The 25,131-nt window shown below is 38.0% G+C and overlaps 1 protein-coding gene across 2 annotated transcripts in view; it reads right to left on the reverse strand.

The window, feature by feature from the left end:
• Window positions 1-25,131, reverse strand: part of KCNH8 (potassium voltage-gated channel subfamily H member 8) — a 360,902-nt gene that overhangs the window by 63,445 nt on the left and 272,326 nt on the right. For both annotated transcript variants that reach the window (XM_045791943.2, XM_087870334.1), the window contains exon 8: window positions 4,932-5,129. In XM_045791943.2, coding sequence (XP_045647899.1) covers window positions 4,932-5,129 — 198 coding nt within the window. The remainder of the gene's footprint in view (window positions 1-4,931; window positions 5,130-25,131) is intronic.

The raw sequence follows: 25,131 nt of genomic DNA on the forward strand, positions 1-25,131 counted from the left end.
CCTACTTTTAAACTTTCTCTAAGCAAAGTCGTACAATATGTACTTTTTGGTGTCTGGCTTCTCTGCTTAGCATTGTTTGCAAGATTCATCCATGTGGCTGCATGATGTAATAGTTCATTCATTCTCATGACTGTATAGTGCTCTATTGAATAATGATTTCACAATTTACTTATTTATTCTCCTATGAATGGGCATTTCCAGTTTGAGATTCTTACAATAATGCTTCTACATGCATTTATCTGTCTTTTGATATATATATAAGCATTCCATTGGATATATACTCTCAGAAGTGGAAGTGTTGAGTGGCAGAGTACAAGTATGTTGAGCTTTGGTAGATATCGACAATACTCTTGTACCACTTGCACTCCCATCAACAGTATAGGAGAAGTCAAGATGTTCCATATCTTCTCAGACCCATGGGTTGTCATTGTTTTTAAGAATAGCATTCCGGTGAATATAAATGCTATCTAATTTTTATCTTAATTTACATGTCCTTGATGAATGATGTTGAGCACCTTTATATATTTGTATTGTCTATTTGGCATGGAAAACTGTGAAGTACTTTTTAAAGTTTTTATGAATTTTTGGATTTTCTGCTCTTATTGATTTGTAGATAGTCTTTATATATAATAGGTAAGAATCTTTTGTCAGATAAATGTTTGCAAATACTTTATCTTATCCTATGGCTCTCTTTATACTCTTAAATAATGTCTTTTGCTAAATACAAATTCTGTAGTTTAGCTTACCCATTTTTTCTTTATGGTTAGGGCTCCAGCTGGAATTAATTTTAATGTACAGTTTTAGGAGGAGTCAAAGTTGTTTTTCAACATGCAGATATACATTTGACCCAGTAACATTTATTGCAAGAATCATCATTCCCCCTTCACATTGCATGACACCTACGTCATAAATAATGTGACCATATGTGCATGGGCCTATTTCTGCACTCTTCTATTCCACTGGCTTGTCTGCTTCTGAGCTAACACGTGCTTCCTTTTTCTTTCTTTCTTTTTTTAATATTTATTTATTTATAAATATTTAATAAATATAAATATTTAAAGATTTATTTATTTATAAATATTTATAAATATAAATATTTAAAAAAATTCTCAGTGAAAGAAAGAGGGCAGGGGGGAGGGACAGAAGGAGAGAGAGAGAGAATTTCAAGCAAACTCCACTGAGCAGAGAGCCAAATACGGGGCTCAATCCCAGGACCCCGAGATCATGACTTGAACCAAAATCAAGAGTCAAACGCTTAACTGACTGAGTCACTCAGGTGCCCCTAACACATGCTTTCTTAATTGCTGTAATGTGACAATGCATCTTGATATCTGTGGTGCAAATTTTCCAATCTTGTTCTTTAAAATTGCTCTGATTAGTTTTAGCTCTGTGTTTGCACGAACCCTTAGAAACAGCTTGTCATTTTTCAAACACACACACACACACACACACACACACACCAACACACATAAACATACATGTACTAGAATTTTCATTAGCATTGCATTGAATCTTTAGATAAATTTGGGTAAATCTGATATATTTATAATATTGAGTCTTAAAACTATCACCATTGTATATCCTTCCATTATTTGTAAATTTTCTCACTAATGTTTTGTAGTTTCCTGTATAGTAGAATTGCACATCTGATATTTGATATAGAAATATCAGCTTTACAGGTTTACAATATTCACTTACTAATTGTAATAGTTGTTTGAAACTTTTAAGGTTACTTTTTTGTGTTGGGTGTTCTCAAAGTTTACATAGATTTGTCCAGGTATGGGGGTGTTTTTCTTATTAATTTTGCTGGATCTCTTTGATAGTTTTAAATATTCTTCCCATAAATCAGTGGTTGGCACACATTGTCATTCCAGATGCTCACATGAAAGCTTCCCCTTCCTCCTGCCTCCTCACTCAGCCAGTGAGTGCCTCTGCCCTAGATAATTATCTGGGGTTTAACAGTCACCGGCAACATTTAATATTGCCACTGCCTGATTTTGTAGTAAATACGGCATCCCCGTCATTAGTAGTTTCATTGGCCTTGGGTGGAGATTTCTAATAAGATACCTCAGACTTGATTCCATAGTAATATATGCCTAAATTTTTTAAAAAATAAATTGTTTGTGTATATTTGTAGAAATTAAGGGAATAAAATTAATTTATAGTATGTAATAAAATGGATATTTTGTAAGAAGTTTGCTGGGTCTCAGTGAATCCCGGCATTTGAACTCACTAAACGTCTGCTGCCTTATATCTAAATTAAGGTGTTAATAACTTCTGTCTCATAGTGTTATGGGACTGAAGTGAACAAAATGTTCCATATTGCGAGCGCTTATGATTAGGTCTCAAAGTTATGCTAGTTAGTTAATTAGGAAATATTAAAATACAGGCATCATTTCTTCTAGCTGAGGGTAATTGTCACAATAATACAGAGTTATTTCTCACAAACTTGAGAAGCTTTAACTAATAAATTCAAGTTACTTAGATGCCATTTGCCATTCAAAAGTGGTTTCCTAACTGCTATTCAAGTCACCTAAATGTTTTAATGGCACTGACAAATGAACACTGGTTTTGCACCAGGATAATCTGATCAATGAAAATTTAACAAGTGACAAAGTAACATTATTTGATTATTTCCCCTACCTTTTGGCCCTGTGACCAGCATTGCTTTCTACTTACAGTGAATAGCAGGGAATAATTTATGCCTTAACCATTTCTGATCCAGGACCATTCACAGTATAGCATGCGGATAAATAGAGAATAAAAGCTCAATTATCTAGCGGATTCTTGAAATGTCAAATCAGTAGGGTAAGCCTTGAGCATTTGAGCATTTCCTCAAATTTCCACCAGGAATAGGAGAAATATGGGCAAATATTAAATAAGTATGATGACAAAATGCTTGTCATTTTGCTAAGCTGAAAGACGGGCCATGGAGGAGACTGGCAATTGTAGAAGTCATAATACTGGGTATAAAACCACCACCGGTGTCTGGCACGTTGTAGCTCTTCAGAAAGTGAGAGTTTCTGTTCTCTGCTCCCTGGGCTGTTGGTGCTGTACGTCAGCCAAGAGCCTGTGACAACTGCTGCAGTCCCAGCATGCCACTTCAGCATCTCTGCCATAAGCACTGCCTTTCCAAGAAATTCTCCCCATCCCTCGCCCTTGCTTTGTCACCGCCTCTGAACTTCCTAACTGATTTGGCATTTAGCGTTTACTGCCTGCTATTATTAAAACTCTTTCCAGGTGTTTCAGCCCATCTCTTCCAAACTGGATCATAAGTTCCTTGAGGGAAGGCTTGGCTTTATACTTCTTTGATTTCGCCATGGGCTGGATGAGTCATTGCTTAAAGACCCGCATACTCATTTTACATCTTCCACGCAAGGAAGCTGGTAGGAACCATCCCCTAGTATAAGGCTCGAAATTCTAAAAGATGGCTGGGATTAAGAAGATTAAAAAAAGACAATAAAACAGGCTTTTAGGGAGAAGCATATGGGGCAAAAAACACTGATAGAATCCTAGTTTAAGAATTCTGGCCTAAGAAGAACATTTACTTGTCCCAGGTAAACAATCACATCTCCTACTACTCCATGAGACCCGGCTTGTCATTTAGTAAGTTTCCGATTATGTATTTATATACGGAAGTAAGCATTTATCTAGGTTCAGACCTTGCCTCTTTTACTTACTAATGGTGTGACATTGGGAAAGTTTCTTTCTTTCTCCAAGCTTTAGATTTTATCATCTGAAAGCTGTGAATAATAATAGTGTCAATCCTGAGTAAGTTAGAAGGTTCAGAAAAGGGAAATTAAACTAAAGGTTTCAATGGAGGAAATTCACTATAGAGAATTGGTTTTTCTGGGGCTAGAGAGCTAAGTGAGCAAAAAGAGAGTATAGCGGTAACATGGATAGACTAATCGCTCTGTCCTTGGAGATGGATAAACACAGGGAAAAAGTGTGCTTTCAGAACAGAGAAGCCCGAAGGAGGAGCTGTGAGAAGCCATAAGGAACCAGGGCTCTGACTTTGGATGTGGAGGCGCTCCCAACTGATGCCAAGATCTCCAAAAAGACCCAATGAGGCTGGAGTGCCTGAAGATGCTGAACGCTGGGACCGTCTGCTGCTGATAGAGATGGTCTGCCGCTGACGGTGCACCAGACACAGGAGCAGACAGTCTCCTCTCTCCACGTCCTGCTTTCCAGTCTCGCTCTGGCGCCCCTATCGGCGGAAGGAACTCCAATCGGCTGGCAAAGAAAAATGAGGTTTGCAGAGTCCAAACCCCAGCATTACAAAGCACAGCCCAGAAGGTGGGTTTGGGGCTCAGAGACGATAGTGTATTAATTTTTCTATTTGTTAAATGGGATAGTTATAGTGCCCAACCCATAGATTTGCCTTTAGAATTACTCAGAGTATTGTACTGAAGCAGTTAGCACAGAGAATGGAACATAAAAACGATTTTTAAAATGTTAAATATTTATTATTGTATTGGGTGTTTTTCTTTGTTTTTGCTGTTATTTTTAACTAAGTGATCTATCAAACATCTTTAATGTACTATATTAGGATTAATACAGTTTGATAACACTGACCTGTTCGAGATGATAAAATGGAGTTTCAACGTATACTTGCAATTCAGACTCGTGTAATTCACAAACACTAGGGGTAAACAGTACACCGAGAAAACAAAGTTCCTGTCCTTTCAAAATCAGCCATCAAGTAAATGGTTACTTCTTCATCTGTCCAGAAAATGGAATTCTTTGACATCACAGACTTTCACTGATAATCTATATGTGTATTAAAGTGTTTGTCACTGATTTTCTAATGTGTGCTTTTGGACTCTTCCAATTTAAATAATGTATCTCTATTTTGTTTTAGGACCGAATAAACAGAAGAGCAATGGCATGGCACCTTCTGTTGGTGTGAAAGAAGAATTAATTTGCCTTACCACCAATCAGCATGGTGCAGATGGAGAAGATCTTTTCTGCATCTGTATTAGCAGAGACATTCCCAAACCCGACGCTGGTGAGGCTGCTGAGGGTGAAGTACAGAGCGGCAATATAGGCACTTCGGATCGACGGGCCCCCTAAGGTATTGTTGCCGTAGTATGGAGATTCTAGTCTCTTTCCCAGCTCATGGAGCCAGCCTGCAATGGAAGAAAGAATGAGAACTTAAGCCCACAGAGTAAAGTCCCGGTATGAGCACCTGACGGTAATGATAAATGAACATTTAGGGACATACTAATTTGCCCAGGAGAAAGAAGAGAGAAAAGTTAAAAGGAAGTTAAAGGCAAAGAATAAGATTCCATTGCTACAAAAGCAAAAATATCACTTTTATGCAAGCTGTTCTGTATAAGACACAGCAGAAAAGTGGGCATTCAAGAGCAGATGGGTGGTCGAAGCTAAACAGGTTTCCCTACTGCAGGCGATTACCTGCAGAGATAGAAACCGGGATTGCTACTGTCAGTAACAGTGTTGTGTATTTCCTTAGTGGCTAAGCTCCTTTCTCAATTGGAATTTTAAGAGACAAAGGGGTCTAGCAGGTATTTTTAAACCCTACATGAATAGTGGCTAAGCTCCTTTCTCAATTGGAATTTTAAGAGACAAAGGGGTCTAGCAGGTATTTTTAAACCCTACATGAATAGTGGCTAAGCTCCTTTCTCAATTGGAATTTTAAGAGACAAAGGGGTCTAGCAGGTATTTTTAAACCCTACATGATGATAAATAATAACAACCACAAGAATCTAGACTTCACACAAATGAGAAGTGCTTTATTTCCATCCTGCACAACTTGCCCCATTTTATTCACTTGGGGTGACATCTAGTTGGCTTATAAGTCTTAGCTCATGCTACCTTCTTCAGGAAGCCTTCTCTGCAACCCCATTCTGCTATTTGGAGGTAGAGGGGGAGAGCTGCACAATTAAGAGGCATCTGGAATAGAACTGGATGCCCCTTGCAGCTGTTTTATAGTCCTGGTGTATATATGTGCCCAAACGGATCAAATTAAGTGCTTCAAGTGTATGCCGTTTATTGTATGTCAATTATGCTGTCATAACGCTGTAAAAAAAAGCTACGTTAGTAAAGATGAGAAATAGCAAATACGATATTGACAGTAATAGAATGGAAACACAACAAAAAGACCACTTTAAAATCCTTTATTGGAACTACTTACCCTCTAAAGTTGTGTATTTTAAAATTCTGTCTCTCTCACTGTGTGTGTGTATGTTACAAAACACTGTGACAATTCAGCTGAACCCATACAGTTCATAAGACTTTTGTTAAGAGATGTTATTCACTGACCATACTTTCTTATAAACACTTCATTTAACGGCTGCCCCAGAAGAGATGAAAGTCATTACACTTTTTAAGTAGTAATAATGCTGTCATTATCAACTACAGTTATAGATTATGGAACTGTGCTAGGTAATTAAATGCATATTTTAAACAACTGGGAGCTCCTTGAAACCAAGGAGAATTGCTTAGTGGCAAGTATTGTGCCTTATTCATCCTGTGTCCCTAGAGAAGTATGTCTCAACCTTTAGCTTGCCTCAGAAACATCTAGAGGGCTTGTTAAACAGAGATAGCTAAGTCCTATCTCTGGAGTTTCTGGTACAGTTCAGGAGGCTGGGTGGGGTCCAAGAATCTGTTTTGTAATGGGTTCCCACTTGATGCTGATGCTGCAGATGGAGGGACTATGCTTTGAAAAACCACTACTCTAGAACGATGGTTCTCAACACCGGCCATGCCTGGGAAAGCTTTTTGAAAATACACTGCCCAAGTGCCACCTCCACTAACAGCATCTAAACGTCTGTTGCCAAGGCCAGGTACTGGCATTTTTTAAAAGGCCCCCAGTAAAATCTAATGTGAAGGTAGAACTTAGAACAACTATTCCAGAACTTAGCAAAGCATTGACAAGAGTAAGGTTTAATACATGTTATTTTTAAAAGTGAGCGAATTAATGAATGTATAAATGATTCTTGCACTCTGTCGCAGTATGAGACAATATGACAACACTGATGCACTAAAACAGCATATGTGCGTTTGTAAATTTGTACTAGAATAATGAATGTATGTTTTGATGATAGCAAATAATAATAAAATGTAAGTTACATGTTATAAAAGGTGATGCTGTTAGTAAGCTATGACCATTTACTCTGTCTGGAAAAGCTTTGTGACAGAATAAACTTTAGTGATGGGGTTCAGGGCAGGCTGCCCCCAGAATGTGCCACTTTGGCATGTGAATTATTTGAGTTGAAGGCAATCAAGGCTTAACAGACTCAAGAAGAGCCTTTTACTTCCCCCTCAACTACCTAAAAGAATTTAGATAGGGGGCCTGTATCAAGAACAGAACTATTATCAGGGATAACTTTTTACATCAGAACAGCAAATATTTGCTCTTCTCATCCTCCAGTGAATGGTCTTCCTTCCCTTTGAAGCTCCCTTTGCCTTAGCTCAGGAAGACATTATAAGCCTCAATTGCCTGTCTTTGACCCCCTCATGTCTATGTGAGACTCCTATATGTACTAAATTAAATTGTTTTTCTTCTGTTTGATTGTCTTATGTCAATGTAATTATTAGGCCAGCCAAAGAACATAAAAGGGAGGAAGGAAAAATTTCCTCCCCGACACTAGATTCAACACAGATTTAAATCTGGATTCTTCCATTTACAGGCTGTAGGAATGACTAATTTCTTTGAGATTCACTTTTCTCATCTGTAGAAAAAAGGATACTGTCTAACTTGTAGGGGTGCAGTGATCAAATGAGGTGCCACATATGAACATGCCAACCACTGTAATTGGCAGAGGGTTAGTCTATCATATCTCTTTTCTCTCTCTTGCTTTTCTTACTTACATTGGAATAAGAAAGTACAAAATCCAGAAAGGTAAGAGAAAATAAGGGACCACCGAAGAACTGTAATGGAAAAGGAAGTGGTGACCCCGTGTATTCAGTAGAATCTAAGGTAGGGATTAGCATTTCCTAACTAATAGCAACAAGAGGGAGAAAATCCAGATGGCAGTAGTTCTTAAAATTGGAGGAGTTATACACCCACATGATCCTTTTGTCAGAACGAAGTACATGTGAAGACACTTGTACCACTCTGCATTCATTTTCAGTTGGCTCATGGCTTCCTGAAGCCCTTTCATACATATCGGATTAAAAAGCTCTGTTTTAGAAGTTTAAGTGAGGGAAGGAGGAAGTGATAAAGGGCGATTTGATAAAAATTTAGTTTAATCTTGTATAGAAAACGACTGAGAAATAGAGAAAACTTATCCAAGATTAAATGAAGAGATATCGCAAAAGCAAATCAAATGTGCATTTAAAAAATATTACTGGTATATTTATGTACACTGTAGGAAGACAGTCCAGACACAGAGGTAAAATCAGGAAGCAGAGATAACATCTGAATTTATCATCCTATTCAGGATATTGATTTCTCAGAACAGTGCCCCTGTAGGCATTTGATCCAAACATTGTCAAATATGAGAACCACAGGATGCTTGAATGGCTAGTGGGTTGGCTGTTTCTCATGTGTCTTCCAACTTGTGCTCTGAAAGGAATGTCATATTATTTCTGCTGGACAAGGAAGTAATTAGAGGGGCTTATCCCTTTGTCCCATATTGGCCATTTCTGCTAATTACTGTGAAGCTGGAAAAGGTCATTTTGTCCAAAGACGTGACCTAATTTTTGTTTTAGTTGATGCACAGAGGAAGAAAAAATCAGAAACAATAAAGCTACTATTTCCTCTTGGCTGAATCAGCTGTACAATCAGACCATGAAGAAACAACTGGATCCATCTATTGATCTTGAATTAAGATTTTCATTTTCTTACAGAAGCCAGTTTTCTCACTTAAAAAAAAAAAAAAAAGCAAACAAACCAACCCAGTCAATATATTTGGTCAAACTCCTTAATTTGAACAAAAGTAAAACACTTAAGAATTCTCTGAAACAAATCAGTGTCCATATAAATTGATTTCTGTAATAAAATAGGATAAAAGTTTGTATTAGGACATACAGATTATATTAGATTATATCCTCATCCAAAGCCTGTTCATTTACAATGTGTGAAGCTCTCTCAGAAGTGATTCAGGGAGCAAAACACAGAGGAACAACAGACCTACTTTTGTTGATATCTCTTTTCTGTCTAGCCAACTGTTCTGCCTATTTTCAGAAACATCTTGTTTTTTTAAGAAAGGTTGCTACTAAACTGTGTTACAGCTGACGGAGCGAAAGCAATAATGATGATGACAAAACCTGGTAACATGAAAAGGAGGTAACACCCACAAATCCGGGGATTGGCTCTGTGGGCTAAATAAAACTTTTTCACGGAACAGCTCGTCCGAAATGAGAGCACATGTTCACTGTAACAAGACAACACGTCACTGTACTGTACAGAAGAAACAGTTTAACCAATTTGGAAGCCAATTTTTTTTTATGCCAGAGAAACTCATCTCTAAAGGAAGGGATGTCCTAGAACAGTCTGTCTGCTTCTGCTCAATTTTTTTTTTCCTAAACAACATTTTGAAGGAAAAAACATACACAGCATAAAGTAGAATCTAAATGTACTGAATACATTGCCTTCTGATAAAAAGGAAAGATACCATAAAATAATCCTGTCATTAATAAAATTGATTAGATAAATAAAAGAGTAGATTTGAGGAATAAAGATCAATTTCAGAGATAGAATGACTCTTAATGATTATGCCCAGAAGAGCCTATAATTTAGTATAATTCAATCCATATATTTTTCATTGCATACTTACCATTGGCCCAATATTTTGCTTAATTACATACTTTTAACTCTAAATGGGAGTTTTTAATTATTTTACCTTTTTGGTTTCCTACAATAATTTACTTACTTTTATGATGCATCTGTGTGCACAGTTTGTACAGGTGTGACCTGCTTTATACAACATATGTGTTCTTGAAAAGTTTAGTTTAGGTTAGCATTTGGTAAATTAGCAGATATTTTAGGTTTAATGAAAGGAATAGGAGCATGTTATTTCAAGAAAGCCTATGGTGAATTTCTTTGTCATAGAAAATACCTTAGTAATATGAAAAACTACCCAGTAAAATATAAGCTTATTAAATCAGGTTTATATGTGTGTGTTAAGATGTGTTTTTATGGGTAGAGAAAAGAGAGAAGGGACTAGCACATACATAATCACACCTATAATTCAAAATGGTACTTTCCTGGGGCCCCTGGGTGGCTCAGCCTGTAAGCGTCCGCCTTCAGCTCAGGTCATGATCCCTGGGTCCTGGGATCGAGCCCCTCATTGGGGTCTTTGCTCTGCGGGAAGCCTGCTTCTCCCTCTCACACTCCCCTTACTTGTGTTCCCTCTCTCATCGTGTCTTTCTGTCAAATAAATAAATAAAATCTTTTTTAAAAAAATGGTACTTTACTTAATTTGGTATGAATGAACCATGTTGTATTAGGATTTAGCTAGAAGCAAGAATGGAGCCTATGCTAGAGCTTTCTTATTACTAAGTTGGCACATGGTTTACATTTTACTGAGACCTTTCTATGCTCCAGACACTCTACTGGAGCAGGCCATCTTCCACCTCATTTATAGGCACTAACTCTATGGACTAGGTACAATTATCATCCATAGCGTCCATATTCTGATTCATTACTTCATTAATCATTATAACCATTTAGAAATTATTACCCCCATTTTAAAGATGAGAAAGCTAAGGCTCAGGGAGATTAAATAACTTGCTCAAGATGGCAGTATCAGGATTTTAATCCAGATATCTGTGTGGTTGGAGCCCAAGTTCTTGACCACTATGCCCCGTACTTCAACTTGCTATAGACCCAAGAGTACTAGTGTTGCAGTGCACCTGAATGCCTTTCCAAGCAAGGTGCCGTTCTTTATTATGGTGGACACACATGGTAAGAAAGACATAGTTTTTGTTAAGGCTCCCCAGAAGCAGACCCTGAAACATGGCTTTAACTATAAGTAATTTATTTAAGTGTTGGGCCCAGTAAAAATTTTTAGAAGAGAATAGGGAAGGGGCAAAGAGAGTGGAGGCAGCCAATGACGTATGCCTAATTAAGCAAGTTATTGCTATAGGCAATTGGAGCTTAATCCCACTGGAGAAACTCTGGGACCAGTGTGGACCACACCCTCTGTTGGAACAGGGGAATATATACACCAACTATCAGCCCTCATTGATTGCGGGCAGCTCCAAGGGAGCATGACTTCCTCACCATTGCCATGACTTCTATTGAAGGAGCCTTCCACATCAGAGGACAGTGCCTCAGGCATAGATACAGATTCTAAGGATGGGAGTCATACAGATTGAGGGGACGTGGTGGAGTACCAACAACATTTCAACAGCAGCCAACATTTAATAAATGTCAAGTGTTTTACTAGGCTTTCACATAATATCATTTTCATACAACTATCACAATTACTCTGCCTTTTTTTTTTTTTTAACTGATGGAGTCCCAACAGAGAAGTTCAGCAATTTTCTCCTTTCTTTTAGGGAGTTTTTAGAACTGAGAGGCAAATCCATACCTTTCTAACTAAACATCCATGATCTTTCTGCTATACTACACTGCTTATAAAGAAGTAATCATTTTAAATGATCTTTTTAATTGTGCTTGTTGAAAGCATTATTAAATAAGTTTGCATTTCCAGTGGCCACTTTTGCTTAGAGCGGGGGATTGTGTCCCAAAGGCACATATCATATCAGAGAAAATAGAAGAACTATCCAAACATAATTTACACTGTAGGCATGGGATAGCATGGCATTTAGAACCCGAATATTACTTCAGCAAGGATCAAGAGGCTTCTAATGTAAATTCCAAGCATAGAAAATACTATAGTTAACATTTGCTTCCCCTCCCTCCATACTTAATCCTTCTGGACTTCATTCAGACGAGAGGTAGAAAAGCACTGTGAGTCTTATGAGTCCTAAGACAGGAGGTGTCTGACTGGGAGACGCAAAGCAGGCGGAGACAACGATTGTGGCGCACAGCATGAGAACATCTCTGGTCTCTCCAGCCTCCCACAAGGGGCTGAGGTGTGGGCCTGCCCAGCTGCAGGGTTGATTGAGACATATGAAGATAGGTGTCAGAAGCCTGGGTGTGTGCATGTGCTTTCGTGGGTTTTGTAGGGGTGGCGATTGTGTGGCAACGGAAAGCCAAAGCATTTGTGAGGTGTTGTATCTACTGTTACACACATTCAAAAAAAGAGTTGTTAACCACAAACAAAATATTACAAAAAAGCTCAAGATTTCATCTCCATTGTCTCTTAAAATATCTACATATTTATCTCCATTCCTTAAGGTTCAATTAGTACCTGTCCCTGTAGGTTTTTGTTTTGTTTGTTTTTTTATTTCAACAACCTTTTTATTTTGGGATAATTTTGACTAATACAAAAGTTGCAAAGAGTACAAAGAATCCCTGTATATCCTTCACCAAGTTTCCCCTAATATTAATATCTTAATATTTACCAAACTATGAAATTAACATTGACACATTACTACTAATTGAACTATGGGCTTTCTGTATTTTAATGTAAGAAATAGAGTTAAGGAGAAGTTCGGAGACTTAGTTTCCAAAACTCATTCTCCACCTTCCACTCCAACCCCATGTTACAGGATATGACCATGGATAAGACTAGAAGGGCACCAGGCTACAGTGGTACTTGATACTGATTTGTTGATTCCATTAAGGAGAAGGCATCAGTAAATCTGGGGTTCCAATTTGAACAGGAACTCCATCACTTGGAGTTTCCACTAATTGCACATTTTGGTTCTCATAAACCAAGAGGTGTCTTACATTTCTGAAATGGTGTAACTTACTCTTGAGGTAAAACTCTGAAACAAAAAGGATTAACCATACAATGATAGAGACTGGACTCTGAGACAGGAAATGAGGGTCCTAATCTTGGTCCTGCCATTAATTAAGTTGATGTATCATCCTTTATGCATCAGTTAGCCTTTCTGGTCTTCCATTTTTCCATCTTGAATATGAGGTGACTGGATTGAGTAATCTCTTTTTCCGTAATCTTTTAGTAATCTTTTTCAGATCTAAGATTTCATGAAATAAGATCCTATAACGTTTCATCACAAGTGGTTGATTTTCTTGAAGCAAAATGCTTGTGAAATAACCTTCATTTTTTATTTGTTTTTTATTATTTGAGTGATGACCCATCAGCAAATATTGGTGGGATAAGGAAGGAAGGTTTTCACATTTTGATGCATGGATCATTTCTGCTCTATTTCCACTGCTGAACAATTTTTCAGAAGCAATTTTATGTGATATTGGTACTGGCAAGAAAAGAATGTATCACTTGTCCTAAAACAAGAGTGCAAGTTCTCTAAAGTCTACTTGAATATTAAGTTTGTATTAAAGAAATTTCCTGAATATTGATTACTAAGGTATAGCATTTCACTTAAGCAATGATGATTTTAAAGGTTATACTCTATGGTAAACTACCAAAATAGACCATCATCACATGCAGCAAAACACAAAAACCACAACAAACCAAACAAAAACACTCTAGAAAGAATGAGAAATGTGAAACAACCTGAAACCACAGTTGAGCAGCTACTATAGAGTTTTCTGACTGATCCTAAGAAGAGGCAGTGCAGGCCATCTGTTTCCAACCAACGGAGGCACTTCCAAATGCCTCCAAATCTTGGCTAAAAATAGAGGAAATTCTAACAAAGATTAGGCTCCTGGCGAAGTTAACAGAACATAAACTAGGAACCAACCGTATATAAAATGCTCTTACAGTTGACAATGTTTTCGGATCTGCCTCAACATGCGCATTTTTTCTTGAGTCATTGCTCATATGTTTTTCATGGCTTAATGAGTTTGTGAGACGTCCGTTGGTGTCTGAGCTCAGAGTATCATTTACAAAGACAACAACTTGTCACTCACTAAGAAAATTCTAATCCAGGGGCGCCTGGGTGGCACAGCGGTTAAAAGCATCTGCCTTCGGCTCAGGGCGTGATCCCGGCGTTATGGGATCGAGCCCCACATCAGGCTCCTCTGCTGTGAGCCTGTTTCTTCCTCTCCCACTCCCCCTGCTTGTGTTCCCTCTCTCTCTGGCTGTCTCTATCTCTGTCGAATAAATAAATAAAATCTTTAAAAAAAAAAAAAAGAAAGAAAATTCTAATCCAAAGCACTCATCCTTTGCACGAAGGTACAAAAACATGTTTCAGGAAAATAATTGAGGATGAAAATAATTGAATCCAGCCAAGTAATTTTACTTTTCTGGTATGCTAAAGTTTATTTTCATTATCTGCCCCCAATTGCCTTTTTGTTCTCTCTTTTCTCTCAAAGATTCAGAGTTGCTACAAACCGAGGGAAGAAAAATGAATTGACACATCCTACGTTTGCAAACCATTTCTCAGCTGTAGTAGTTGCCTGGCAGTCATTTAAATCAGAAGGATGGGCTCTGACATCCATTAAAAAGGAATCTCAAGTTTCTCTGGTTTGTAGAACTTCAAAATAAAGTTCTAATTACATTTCTTCCAAATGCATTAAAGGAGATACATTTTCTAGCATCTCAATTATAAAAGTAACTCAAATAAGTTAAGCCATACAATATGCTGGAATGTTGCATTCAAATACCCCATTATAGAGTCCTCTGGATTTTATTTACCTTACTTGGCATTGGGACTGTTCTAAAGGCATTTTCTTCAAGTTTCTAGGAAATGCCCACGTGTCAAAATAAAACACCAACTTTGAGGTGTCAGCCTTTGTTCTCCTTTAGAAGAGCTGATTCTGATTCATATGTCCAGTAATGCCTTTAAAAACATTTAACTAACTTTGTTTGATGGCTTGATGGGGAATGAAATACAATAAGTGGTGGGAGTTTGCATGAACATTCCAAAGTAAGTTTTCAGCGAGTGCATGGCTGAGCGGTAGGATGTGAAGTTAACACAGGGCAACGGGGTGTGCCCGAGACCCGCACAGGTGCCATGGAAATTTTTACGAATGAGACACAGAGTGCCCAGAGACAACAAATCAAGGAACGAGAGAGGCAGGGAGAACGCAGAAGAGAAACATGACAACAGAGAAATGTGTCTGACCGGGAGTCCAGTAAACCTGGATACTTCAGAAGGCGAGCAATGCAGCATAGGAAAGTGCTACTTAGTTGTGTGATGTTGGCTAAGTTGCTCATGCTCTTGGGCCCTAGACTCCTCCTGGCTAAAATGAAGAACATGACAAACTCACTTCATAGGCTGCTGTGATGTCAAGAGGCAGAGGTCACATGGAAGGCTCAGCAGAATGCAGTATTAAACATAGCAAGCACTAAATAAAAGCTATTCTTATTGTTGCTGCTGCTGTTTGAGAGGAATGAAGGTCTTCTGTCTTACTGAAAGTAATGCAGACTTCTAAAACCCTTCATTACTGAAGATTGGTATAAAATATTAACCCAGCATCTCATTTCCATCCGTAGAAAATAATGAACACAATAGCAGAAATAAACACAATCACATCCTTCTTGCAAATCAGGGATTTTGCACCATTCATATTACAAATGCCACTTTCCATCATGAGGTACTGAAGACACGAAATGGGAAGGACATAGGCTTAGAATATCTTGTCATCAATTTGCTTTGCTGTTAACTTCACTTGTTATGGTAAAAACAGTTTGTCGTAATATTCTTGCTTGTGCCTTTGTGGCAGGAGACCACACACTGATCAGACAATGTGCTGAATATTTTATATAGTATTTAATTTGATCTTCTATTGTGTAACAGTTTCTTACAACTCGAAGAGCCAAGAATTATAATCTAAAATGTTGATATTAAGATATTAGTACTTGGAAAGGCCAAGTCAAACATGACGAAGAATAGACATCTGTTAAGGAGAAGGACAAGCTTTTGAGTCTGGGTTTGTCTGAGTTGAGTCTTTACACTTGTTAATACGCCATGCTACCTCTGATCCTTCTTGTCAATCAAGGTTTTGGTATTAGCACGCTCCTGACCATCTGCATCTCTTTCAGAGAAATGGCTGCCCCGGTTGATTTTTCTGTGTGATTGCTGTTCCCCTCCACCTACAAATAGAAATTTCCCATACTGTCTTCTGCTGCTTATAGTCACCATCATCTAGGACGTGTGGTCTGGAGACGCGGGGTTATTTGTTTTTTGAGCATGGAAACTTTTGTGATGCTCTTTGCAGCCCCCCCCCCCCAGAAGCCTTAGCTATTATTCCAAAGGCAGTTGGTGGGAATTGATGCGTTAATGGTCAGCATAAGCAAACGCTTGGGGAATGTGAAAGCTCTTTGGAACCGTAGACCGAACTCTCAGCAAGTCCCCAAGGTTTCATTTTCCAGGAATAGAACTCTTTGGTTACCCTCACGTGGACTTTGCAAGAGACTTTATATAGGTCAGGCCCATGCTGTGGAGAAATTAGAGACCACACAGCTTTTGTTTTTCTTATGAAAACCCACTTTCCTACATAGCTTCTTAGACTTTATTAAAAACATTAGATAAACTAAGCACTTGGAATCATGTTTTAACCATTCCATTCATTGGCATCTGGCTTTTAATTTCACCCGCAGACACCAACTCTGTTTACAAATTCATTATTTGGCAACTGTAATGCCTTTGTAATGGATTTGAAACAATGGAAGCAAGGGCAAGCAATGGTTTAGTCTCCAGCCCGGCATGCGAAAGTTGGTTTAACTCACATTGTAATCAAAGTACAGTATATAGCTTATTTACATAATTGCCGAAGTCTTACCCAAGCAGTTTTGGGGGGGGGGATGTGTTTATGCTTTCATTGGATGATAGCTTCTGAAATACCTTCAGTCCCATTTCTGGAAAACATGTTTCAAGTGCCAGGGGGCAGGTTTGATAGATGTCATTCAGGGAGGAAGCTGTCCCACTCTGGGCATAGAGCAGAGATGACAAGAGGCATACTGTAATGAAAACAGGGAAGTCCAAGGACACCAGAACATCTGGAGAGGAAATGGCAGGAAGCAGCAGCAGCATGCCCAGACAGGACTGAGGGAGAACTGAAGGGCCCTACTGAGCCCAGGCTGTAGTGGAGGCAGGACTTGGCTCCCAGTTCCAACTGCTAAGGACCCAGGAACACGTGAGTTACCCAGTAGTCACAGCCCTGGCTGTCTCTAAGACTAGGCTTGAGCCCAATCTGCCTTCCCTGGTTCCCCAACCTGTGGCCCTATTTCTACTCTCTTTTTCCAAAATATAGCAGCATTTCCAAGGTTTAAAAATACAGTTTTTCAAGGCCTCAGCTGCAACTCCACCCACTTAGGAGGTCCCCTTTTTCAAGGTCATAGGATGACCATTCCCGTGCCTGGTTTCCCTTTTCCGAACATCCCACAGATGGTTCATGTCTATCTTTGATGTTTTGTCTCAGAATCGAATACAGTCAGTTTTCCTATTTTGTTTGTTTGTTTGTTTGTTTGTTTTTGTCAGCAATTGTACCTTCATGACAAGATTTGGCTCCTAAAGCTCTGTTCTCACATACAATTTCCAGCCCAGTGTACATTCAGATCAACTCTCTTTCTTAATAGCCCCTAATTCATTAATTAACTAATTCATTCACTTACCAAATATTTAGTAACCATGCATAATGTTTGCGATGGAGATGCTGTGTGAGATGTAAAGATGAGGGAGCTGGGTCATCATTGCCTTTCAGTCTACTCGGGAAGCTCTAATCATAGCATATGTTTGCCTGAACTCAGTGCCCCTTGCTGGAGCAAGCAGAAATGGTTTAAAGAAGGAGAGTATTCAAATTGTACTGCAAAGTATAATAGAGATGGAGGGAAAATGTATTTTGTGAAGCTGAATAAAGGCACTAGGCCAGGAACACTTAATATACGTATGGAGAAAACGAGTTTATGCAATTTGGCTGAAGTGAAGGGTATGGGACAGGAAGTCACGGAAAGTATGTTTAACCTACAAGTTTGCAAACTTAAAAATGTCCTCTTTTCTCTTCCAAGATATCGAAAGTCAACAAAAGCAATCAGCCAAAAGAAAAGTTGGGTTTAAATTGATACATCAAAGACTAATATTTGATATAATGGATAACTTTGTGGCAAGAATGTTAAGCTTTTGAATAAATTGATAGGAAAAATTGTCAAATCATTTGCTCCCTAGGTATGTGTGTGTGTGTGTGTGTGTGTGTGTGTGTGAGAGAGAGAGAGAAAGAGAGAGAGAGGGAGGGAGGGAGACAAATCACAAATAATATGGGGATGAATTTAGTATAATTCTTGCTAGAGTCAGGGGGTTCCTTCTACTTTATTTTGAGAATGCTAATAATGCAAAAAGATAATGCACCTTCTTAAAATCTAGAGATAACCTTTTGAAGAAACAATCAGGCAAAAGGTACCGAGGCCTTGAGAAACTGCTGGAGAAACCTCTGGGGGTTCATCTTAGGGTCATTAGGTCTGACAAAGTCCAATAAATGTAGAAGAAGGAGAAACACTTTTCAGTCTTCAGAGAGGCTAGTACTGAAGAATTTGGGTTGTTGGCATTCAGTGTATTCTTAGGCTGGTATCTAGATTATAATTTCCAATCATTACGAGCCATCATCACAGTGATGCCACACTTGCAAACATGTTTAAGGATCTTGCAAAACTCTCGCACCTCCAGTGATTTCATTTTGGACTTATTTTTATCCCCCTCACTTAGCAGTAATCTATGTAATCAATTTTTTATTTCCATCGCTTAGCCCTCTGTTCCTCTCCTCCCCCTCCCACCACTGGAGGTCTTCCTGCCCTTTCATCTCATCTGATTATCTGCCTGCAGCTCCCACTAGACCGCTGCTTCTTGAGAGTAGGAATTATCGTCGTCTTACACGCTTGATTCCCAGCCTCGCTCAGGGTGTGGCACCTAATATGCACTCAATACATATTTATTAAGCGAGAAAGCATATCCTTCTCAATCATAAAGACCACAGAATAGATACACTTGCCATGAATATAAAACAGGCGTTGGGTTCGCAGAATGGCTTAGACTGCAGCCCCATGACTAGTTCGCAATCTGACTTCAGGGAAGCTAGCCCTCTAAGTTCCAGCTCCTGCAACTCAAAAAGGAACTAAAAATGCCTTCTTGTTTTTGAGATGCTTGAAGATAATTTTGTCAAACATCTGTCATGGTGCCTGGGGTATGATTACTGCATAAAATGTTGGATCTTTTTCACCTTTTCTGCAGTCTTCCATCACTTTGTCACAAGTAACTAGATGATTCCAAAACAAATTAGCTTTCTAAATTAGAAGATGAGTTGACAATTAATTTTCATCATATATCATGTATATAACTAAAAATGGACATATGCCAGTGGGGAAATTTGGGTGTTAGAAGAAAGTGATCCATTAATATAGGCAGATAATAAAGTATATCGAGGCATCACCATCCCTTAGCAAAACCATATGTCTCCTGATTGATTCCACTGAGGTGTCTAAAAACTTAAAGGACGTGTCGACCTACTATTAGGATTGCAAAGACACTTGACGCCTCTCTCCTCTAGATACCATCATTGTTCTATCTCGTGCTCTTTGTTCCTTGTTCAAAGAAATAACATATTTTAATTATCCTATCCAATTAATAAGCATGGTTAATAGAAATGAAACAAATATAGTTGATGATGTTTACAACAGAGCATGTTCAACTTGGCTAGTTTCCAAAACAAAATGACCTGATTGAAAATAAACATTCTTTAGGAACACTGAAGACAGCAAACATTGATTGGGGACAAATTCAACACAGTAGAAATAATCAAAAAATAAAATTCACAATAGCTAAAACTGTGCAAAGTAAAATTGTTATTGACCAAAAAATGTTGGAAGAATAAAATCTTCTTAACACAAATTAGTTCTTTAAAACTTACATTGAGAAAATTGGACTTGGTACAAATGTCACAAAAGAAAACTCATTCTACTTGATGTGGGATTTGAAAAAATTGATTGATGAATTAAGCCTTTGGTGTAAAGTTTACATATAAAAGAACTTACCTTGATAAAAGTAATTGCAATAGAAATGTTAAAAAGGAAATGGAAAGGAATTATTTAACACGGCTGTATAGGTATATGATCCAAACTTTTTAAAAAGTATAAGGAAGTTGTAGCAAGTGCTTTCTAGATGAGAAGTCAGAAATGTTGCTGTTCTAGTGAAAATATCTGTATTAGTAAATATACAATGGAACTGTCCTTAGAGGTCAAAAGAGCAAGGACAAACATTCACAGAGTTAGTTAAAATGCAAGGTTCAAAATGGTAGGATCAAAACATCTGTCCTCATCAAATCAATTCAATATTTGGTCAAATAAAAATACTTTAATTGTTTGATTGATGCCTCAATGCAATTAATGACTCATAGAAAATAGAGAATTTTACTAAAGTAATTCCATTGAGCTTGCCATCCAAAGATGGAATCTTTCCCTTCCAGAGAATGAAAAATACGTGATTCACCAACTTTAAAGAATGTAAAATCCTCTAAGTTGGCAGTGGCAATGAACCGTTGTTTGTCCCCCTCCCCGACCAGACACTCAATATGGCCACGGCCTTTGTAAAGAATGACTACCATAACACGACTTGCTTATACCATTCACCGAACATGACGTTGACAGAAAAATTGCAGAGTCACATATGCTTAGTTGTCAACAAAATAATACTGGATTATTCATTTAAGAAGATCTAACTCTTCAGAATCCTATTACACCATGGTATTATTTTTGGATTTTTGCAAATACATTTGCATTGCTATGAACAAGCATTTTTTGTATGAAACATACAAAACCCTGTATTGGAGACAGGAACCATGTCTCCTCAGTTATGACATGCTTTTAAACCAAGTACTAATTGACTCTTTGAAATCATTTCATTGGTTATTTCCTAGAGGGTCAGAGTCACCACATATTCCAAGATATACCATTTCAGCCACAGAATAGCTTTGCAACCTGTAAGCCAAACCAGTGTATTTTAAAAATTGATGGCATTAGCTAGCACTAAAAACATGATTTTATGGGCAAATGATAAAATTAGAAATACCACCCTCCTGTGTATCACACTAAAAAAAAAGCCAACCTTGACGGAATTCCATTTCAGGCTAGAAAGACTGCTAAAAATAAGGCTGTAATCTGACCATCACAGATTTTCAGTAAGGGCTGCAGGCAGTGCCAGTATCAGCTGTTAACATGAACGGAGCATCCGAGAATCACTTTCTCTCACTTGATCTTCATTATGGGTGAGGAAGCTAGTCCTGTTTCCATTTCACAGATGAGGAGCCAGTGCCTTAGACAGGGAAATGACACATATAAACCCACACAGATGGTAAGGAGAGGATCCAGATTTTGAAGTTTGAATCTAGAACTCACATTCTTACAGACCGTCATGTGACATCTGACCCTTTGAGACCAAATATAGGCTCACAGGAACCTGTCCAGCCAATGATTAGTTTTCAATGTCTTCATAAGAGAAAATAGATACAGAGTTTGAAAGCTGCATAAAGCTTGATGTACATTAACTTTTATTTCCGTCTTTCATATTTCCACAGAGAGAATCTTCTGGCATCCAGGTTCTGCCAGTCTACTTAATTTTGGTGTAGAGGACAGGGGCATTGACAAATATGCAAGGAAACAAATCGACCCTCTTTGCAAAGAGAGACTTCATGAATCATTTCAATCTAAACAGGGTTCTGGCCTCTGAGTTTCTGAGGAATTAAATTTGGGATTTGTCTCTGTCTTTCCTGACTAATCTCAGTGGAAATAAACAAAAACCAAAAGACTCATGTCCAAGTAAACGACATTTCAGCAAGAAGATTTTAGCAGTGGCCTCCATAGGGTCTTAGACTAGGACACACATTTTAATTATTTCTTCAGTTTGTGGCTAGTTAGAGAAACCCTAAATACAAAGCAAACACCCACACATACACACATGACAAGAACGGAGAAAAGAGGTATGGACATTTTTAAACTAGATGTCTTATTGGTTTAGATATAATGTTTAATTCTCTTTTATCATGTATCTATCACTTACGGTCTTGCTTGTTAAAATCTCAAATGGAGAAAGTACGCTAGTGGAAATTCTTAATAAATTCAATACCACTTTATAAAAAATAATCACACAATTAGGATAACAAACAGAAGAAAACTTTTCATTAGTGCTAGCATATAAAGTGTGAGACCAATTTCCTAAAAATAGCATGTGTATTCCCTTTCGCCGGAATTTCCAGCTGGGCTAAGCAGTTTGGCAAATGCCACAAAGAGAAGTATTGTCTGTGTTTCTCCCTTTTGAGTTTGGAAAAAAATTCCTAAAATTCTCTATTCATCAGGTCACACCTTCTCTGGTCTCTCTTGTCTTAGGGATCACGTCTCCACATCTCGGCCAAGACTCCAACCCATTATTTTGGTCTTATCTCTCTTTTTACTCATTGCGTGTCTGGAAAGGCAAATTGGTGACCAATGGACTTGACCAGGTCCACAGTTATTTACACTGTGCTTCCACTATGCTTTTCAAGTCCTAAATTATTTGCCAATCTTTAAATATCAGACATTTATCAAAAAAATCCCAACTCTCAAATTCTCTGGAAAAATCAGATACTGGGGCTGGAGTTAGGTCATAGTTGGTTCCCTCATGTAGGGCTTGTATTCTCCACTTCTTTCAGAACTTAATTTCAGTAACCTTTAGTTTAGTACCTGGCCTGCTTCATCCATGTATACTATGACCCTTTCTCCTGGTAGCTTTTTGTTTTATTCAAGAGTGTTCTACTCCACAGAAACTCATATATTCACTGTTCTTCAAATGCACGGTGAAATTTCCTACTTCCATGAATTTATTCACACTACTCACCTCACCTACATGTTTTCTAAATGTTCTTCTCCAAAATAGTATTCACCTGTTGACGTCCATCTCAAATGCCATCTTCACAAAGATTCAGTTAAAATTACTTCTATTTCTTTCTAAACTTTTAAAGAAGTTTTTGCCTGTTCAAATTTGCACCAAACCAGCATTTAAAAAATAAATTTTGTGTAGTTTTGTGTCTACCTCTTGACTCTCTAAGAAGAGAGTACACTTCTAGAAGGCAGCGGCTCTGATTTACAACTCTTTGTATTGCTTGCAGCTCCTACCACTGTCCTTCTTCGGGATCAACAAATATTTATTTTATAGTAAATACTGAAAACCTCATAGAGTTTAAATGCAATAATTTCAAAGACTCAGTTCTTTTTCTATCCTATTTTTCTCTATATCTATAGTCTCTTAGGAAAATAATCCGCAGTACATTAAACTGTCACCTATTCCGAAAGAATATGATTAACATAGTAGCTAGAAAGAAATAATTCTATATTAAGCACATTTGATGATGTCTTTTCTAGACAGCAGCATAATTTATTTTCCTAGTAACTGAAGAATGCTGTTTGAAGGATTGGTGATTTGGTGTCTTACATTTAAATGATTTTCCCCTATAAAGGCATCAAAAGTGGGAATAAGGTCTTCAGTAATTAACCCTTATTCAATTGGCCTTTTAGGGTTAGATGACAACCATTCTTATATTTCAAACAAAATGTACAATGAACTCACACTGGAATTTAGGTTACATTATTTGGGGACAGAAATTGATACTATCGTTCTGGCAAGATTGTGAACTTGGCTAGTGTGTAAGCCTTTCTGATATAAATACCTGGAAATACTGGTAATATATACATTCTTTCAAAAGAGGAGGTGAAACCTCTGTATTTGAAAATAAGGAGTAGCAGGGGCGCCTGGGTGGCACAGCGGTTAAGCGTCTGCCTTCAGCTCGGGGCGTGATCCCGGCGTTACGGGTTCGAGCCCCACATCAGGCTCCTCTGCTGTGAGCCTGCTTCTTCCTCTCCCACTCCCCCTGCTTGTGTTCCCTCTCTCGCTGGCTGTCTCTATCTCTGTCAAATAAATAAATAAAATCTTTAAAAAAAATAAGGAGTAGCAAATTTGAAGGCTGATTTGATGGTGGTGCTGACAGGGAGAGAGGGATAGGCAGCGAACCAGAAGTAATGATATGTACGGCCTTGGGTTTCACACCCATGCAGGCACAGGAGAGAACACTGAAATCCTACAAACACTGGACCTGACACCTGGTATACAACCATGACTCATGCATGGGGAAGGATAGAAATAATTTACCCACCAGCTTCTGGGAATGACAAGGAAACCAGAGTTTGAAAAAAGTAGTCTCTTGAGAGAAATTTTAAAATTCAGACTTGTGCCTTGCATTCATTGGTATCTGAATATACACTATCCATGAGGCACCTTGAAGCTAAGAAATTTTTGAGAATTTGATCCTAGGGCAAGAGATAATCTTACTGTCCTTGGCAAAAGCAAACAGATATTCACATATCTCAATCTGCCACAGGATTTCTAAAAGAAGCCCTATTGAAGATGAGCTGACAATAAAAATGAAAAAAAAAATGACAAAATGCATGAGGAAATAGTTCACCTTTTGCAAGAATTAGGTGAAAAGAAAATTAACACACAGTGAACTTGAATTAATAAAATAAAAATGGGGGATATAATTAAGATAATCTATTTAAAATATTTAAATTCAGTTCAGAAGTTTGATCTAATGGGCATAAAATGAGGAACTAGAACTGTTAAAAGGAAACCAAACACCATGGAAAACGAACAGAGATCTGAAGGACACCAAATAAAATTTCCGTATATATTTGATAGAAAACAGTTAATAAGGCTGTATCTTTGGGGTAAATACCCAGTAGTGCAATGGCTGGATCATAGGGTAGCTCAATTTTTAACTTTTTAAGGGACCTCCACACTGTTTTCCAGAGTGCCTGTACCAACTTGCATTCCCACCAACAATGTAGGAGGGATCCCCTTTCTCCACGTCCTCTCCAGCAATTGTTGTTTCTTGCCTTGTCAATTTTTGCCATTCTAACTGGCGTAAGGTGGTATCTTAGTGTGGTTTTGATTTGAATTTCCCTGATGGCTAATGATTTTGAACATTTTTTCATGTGTCTGTTAGCCATTTGTATGTCATCATTGGAAAAGTGTCTGCTCATATCTTCTGCCCATTTTATGATTTGTTTATTTGTTTCTCACGTATTGAGTTTGAGAAGTTCTTTGTAGATCTTGGATACCAGTCTTTTATCTGTAGCATCATTTGCAAATATATTCTCCCATTCCGTGGGCTGCACCCCAATGTTCATATCAGCATTGTCCACAATAGCC

This window comes from Ursus americanus, chromosome 20, assembly GCF_024610735.1.
Source record: "Ursus americanus isolate L20-20 chromosome 20, mUrsAme1.1.p, whole genome shotgun sequence".
In the NCBI taxonomy this organism is placed as follows: domain Eukaryota; kingdom Metazoa; phylum Chordata; class Mammalia; order Carnivora; family Ursidae; genus Ursus; species Ursus americanus.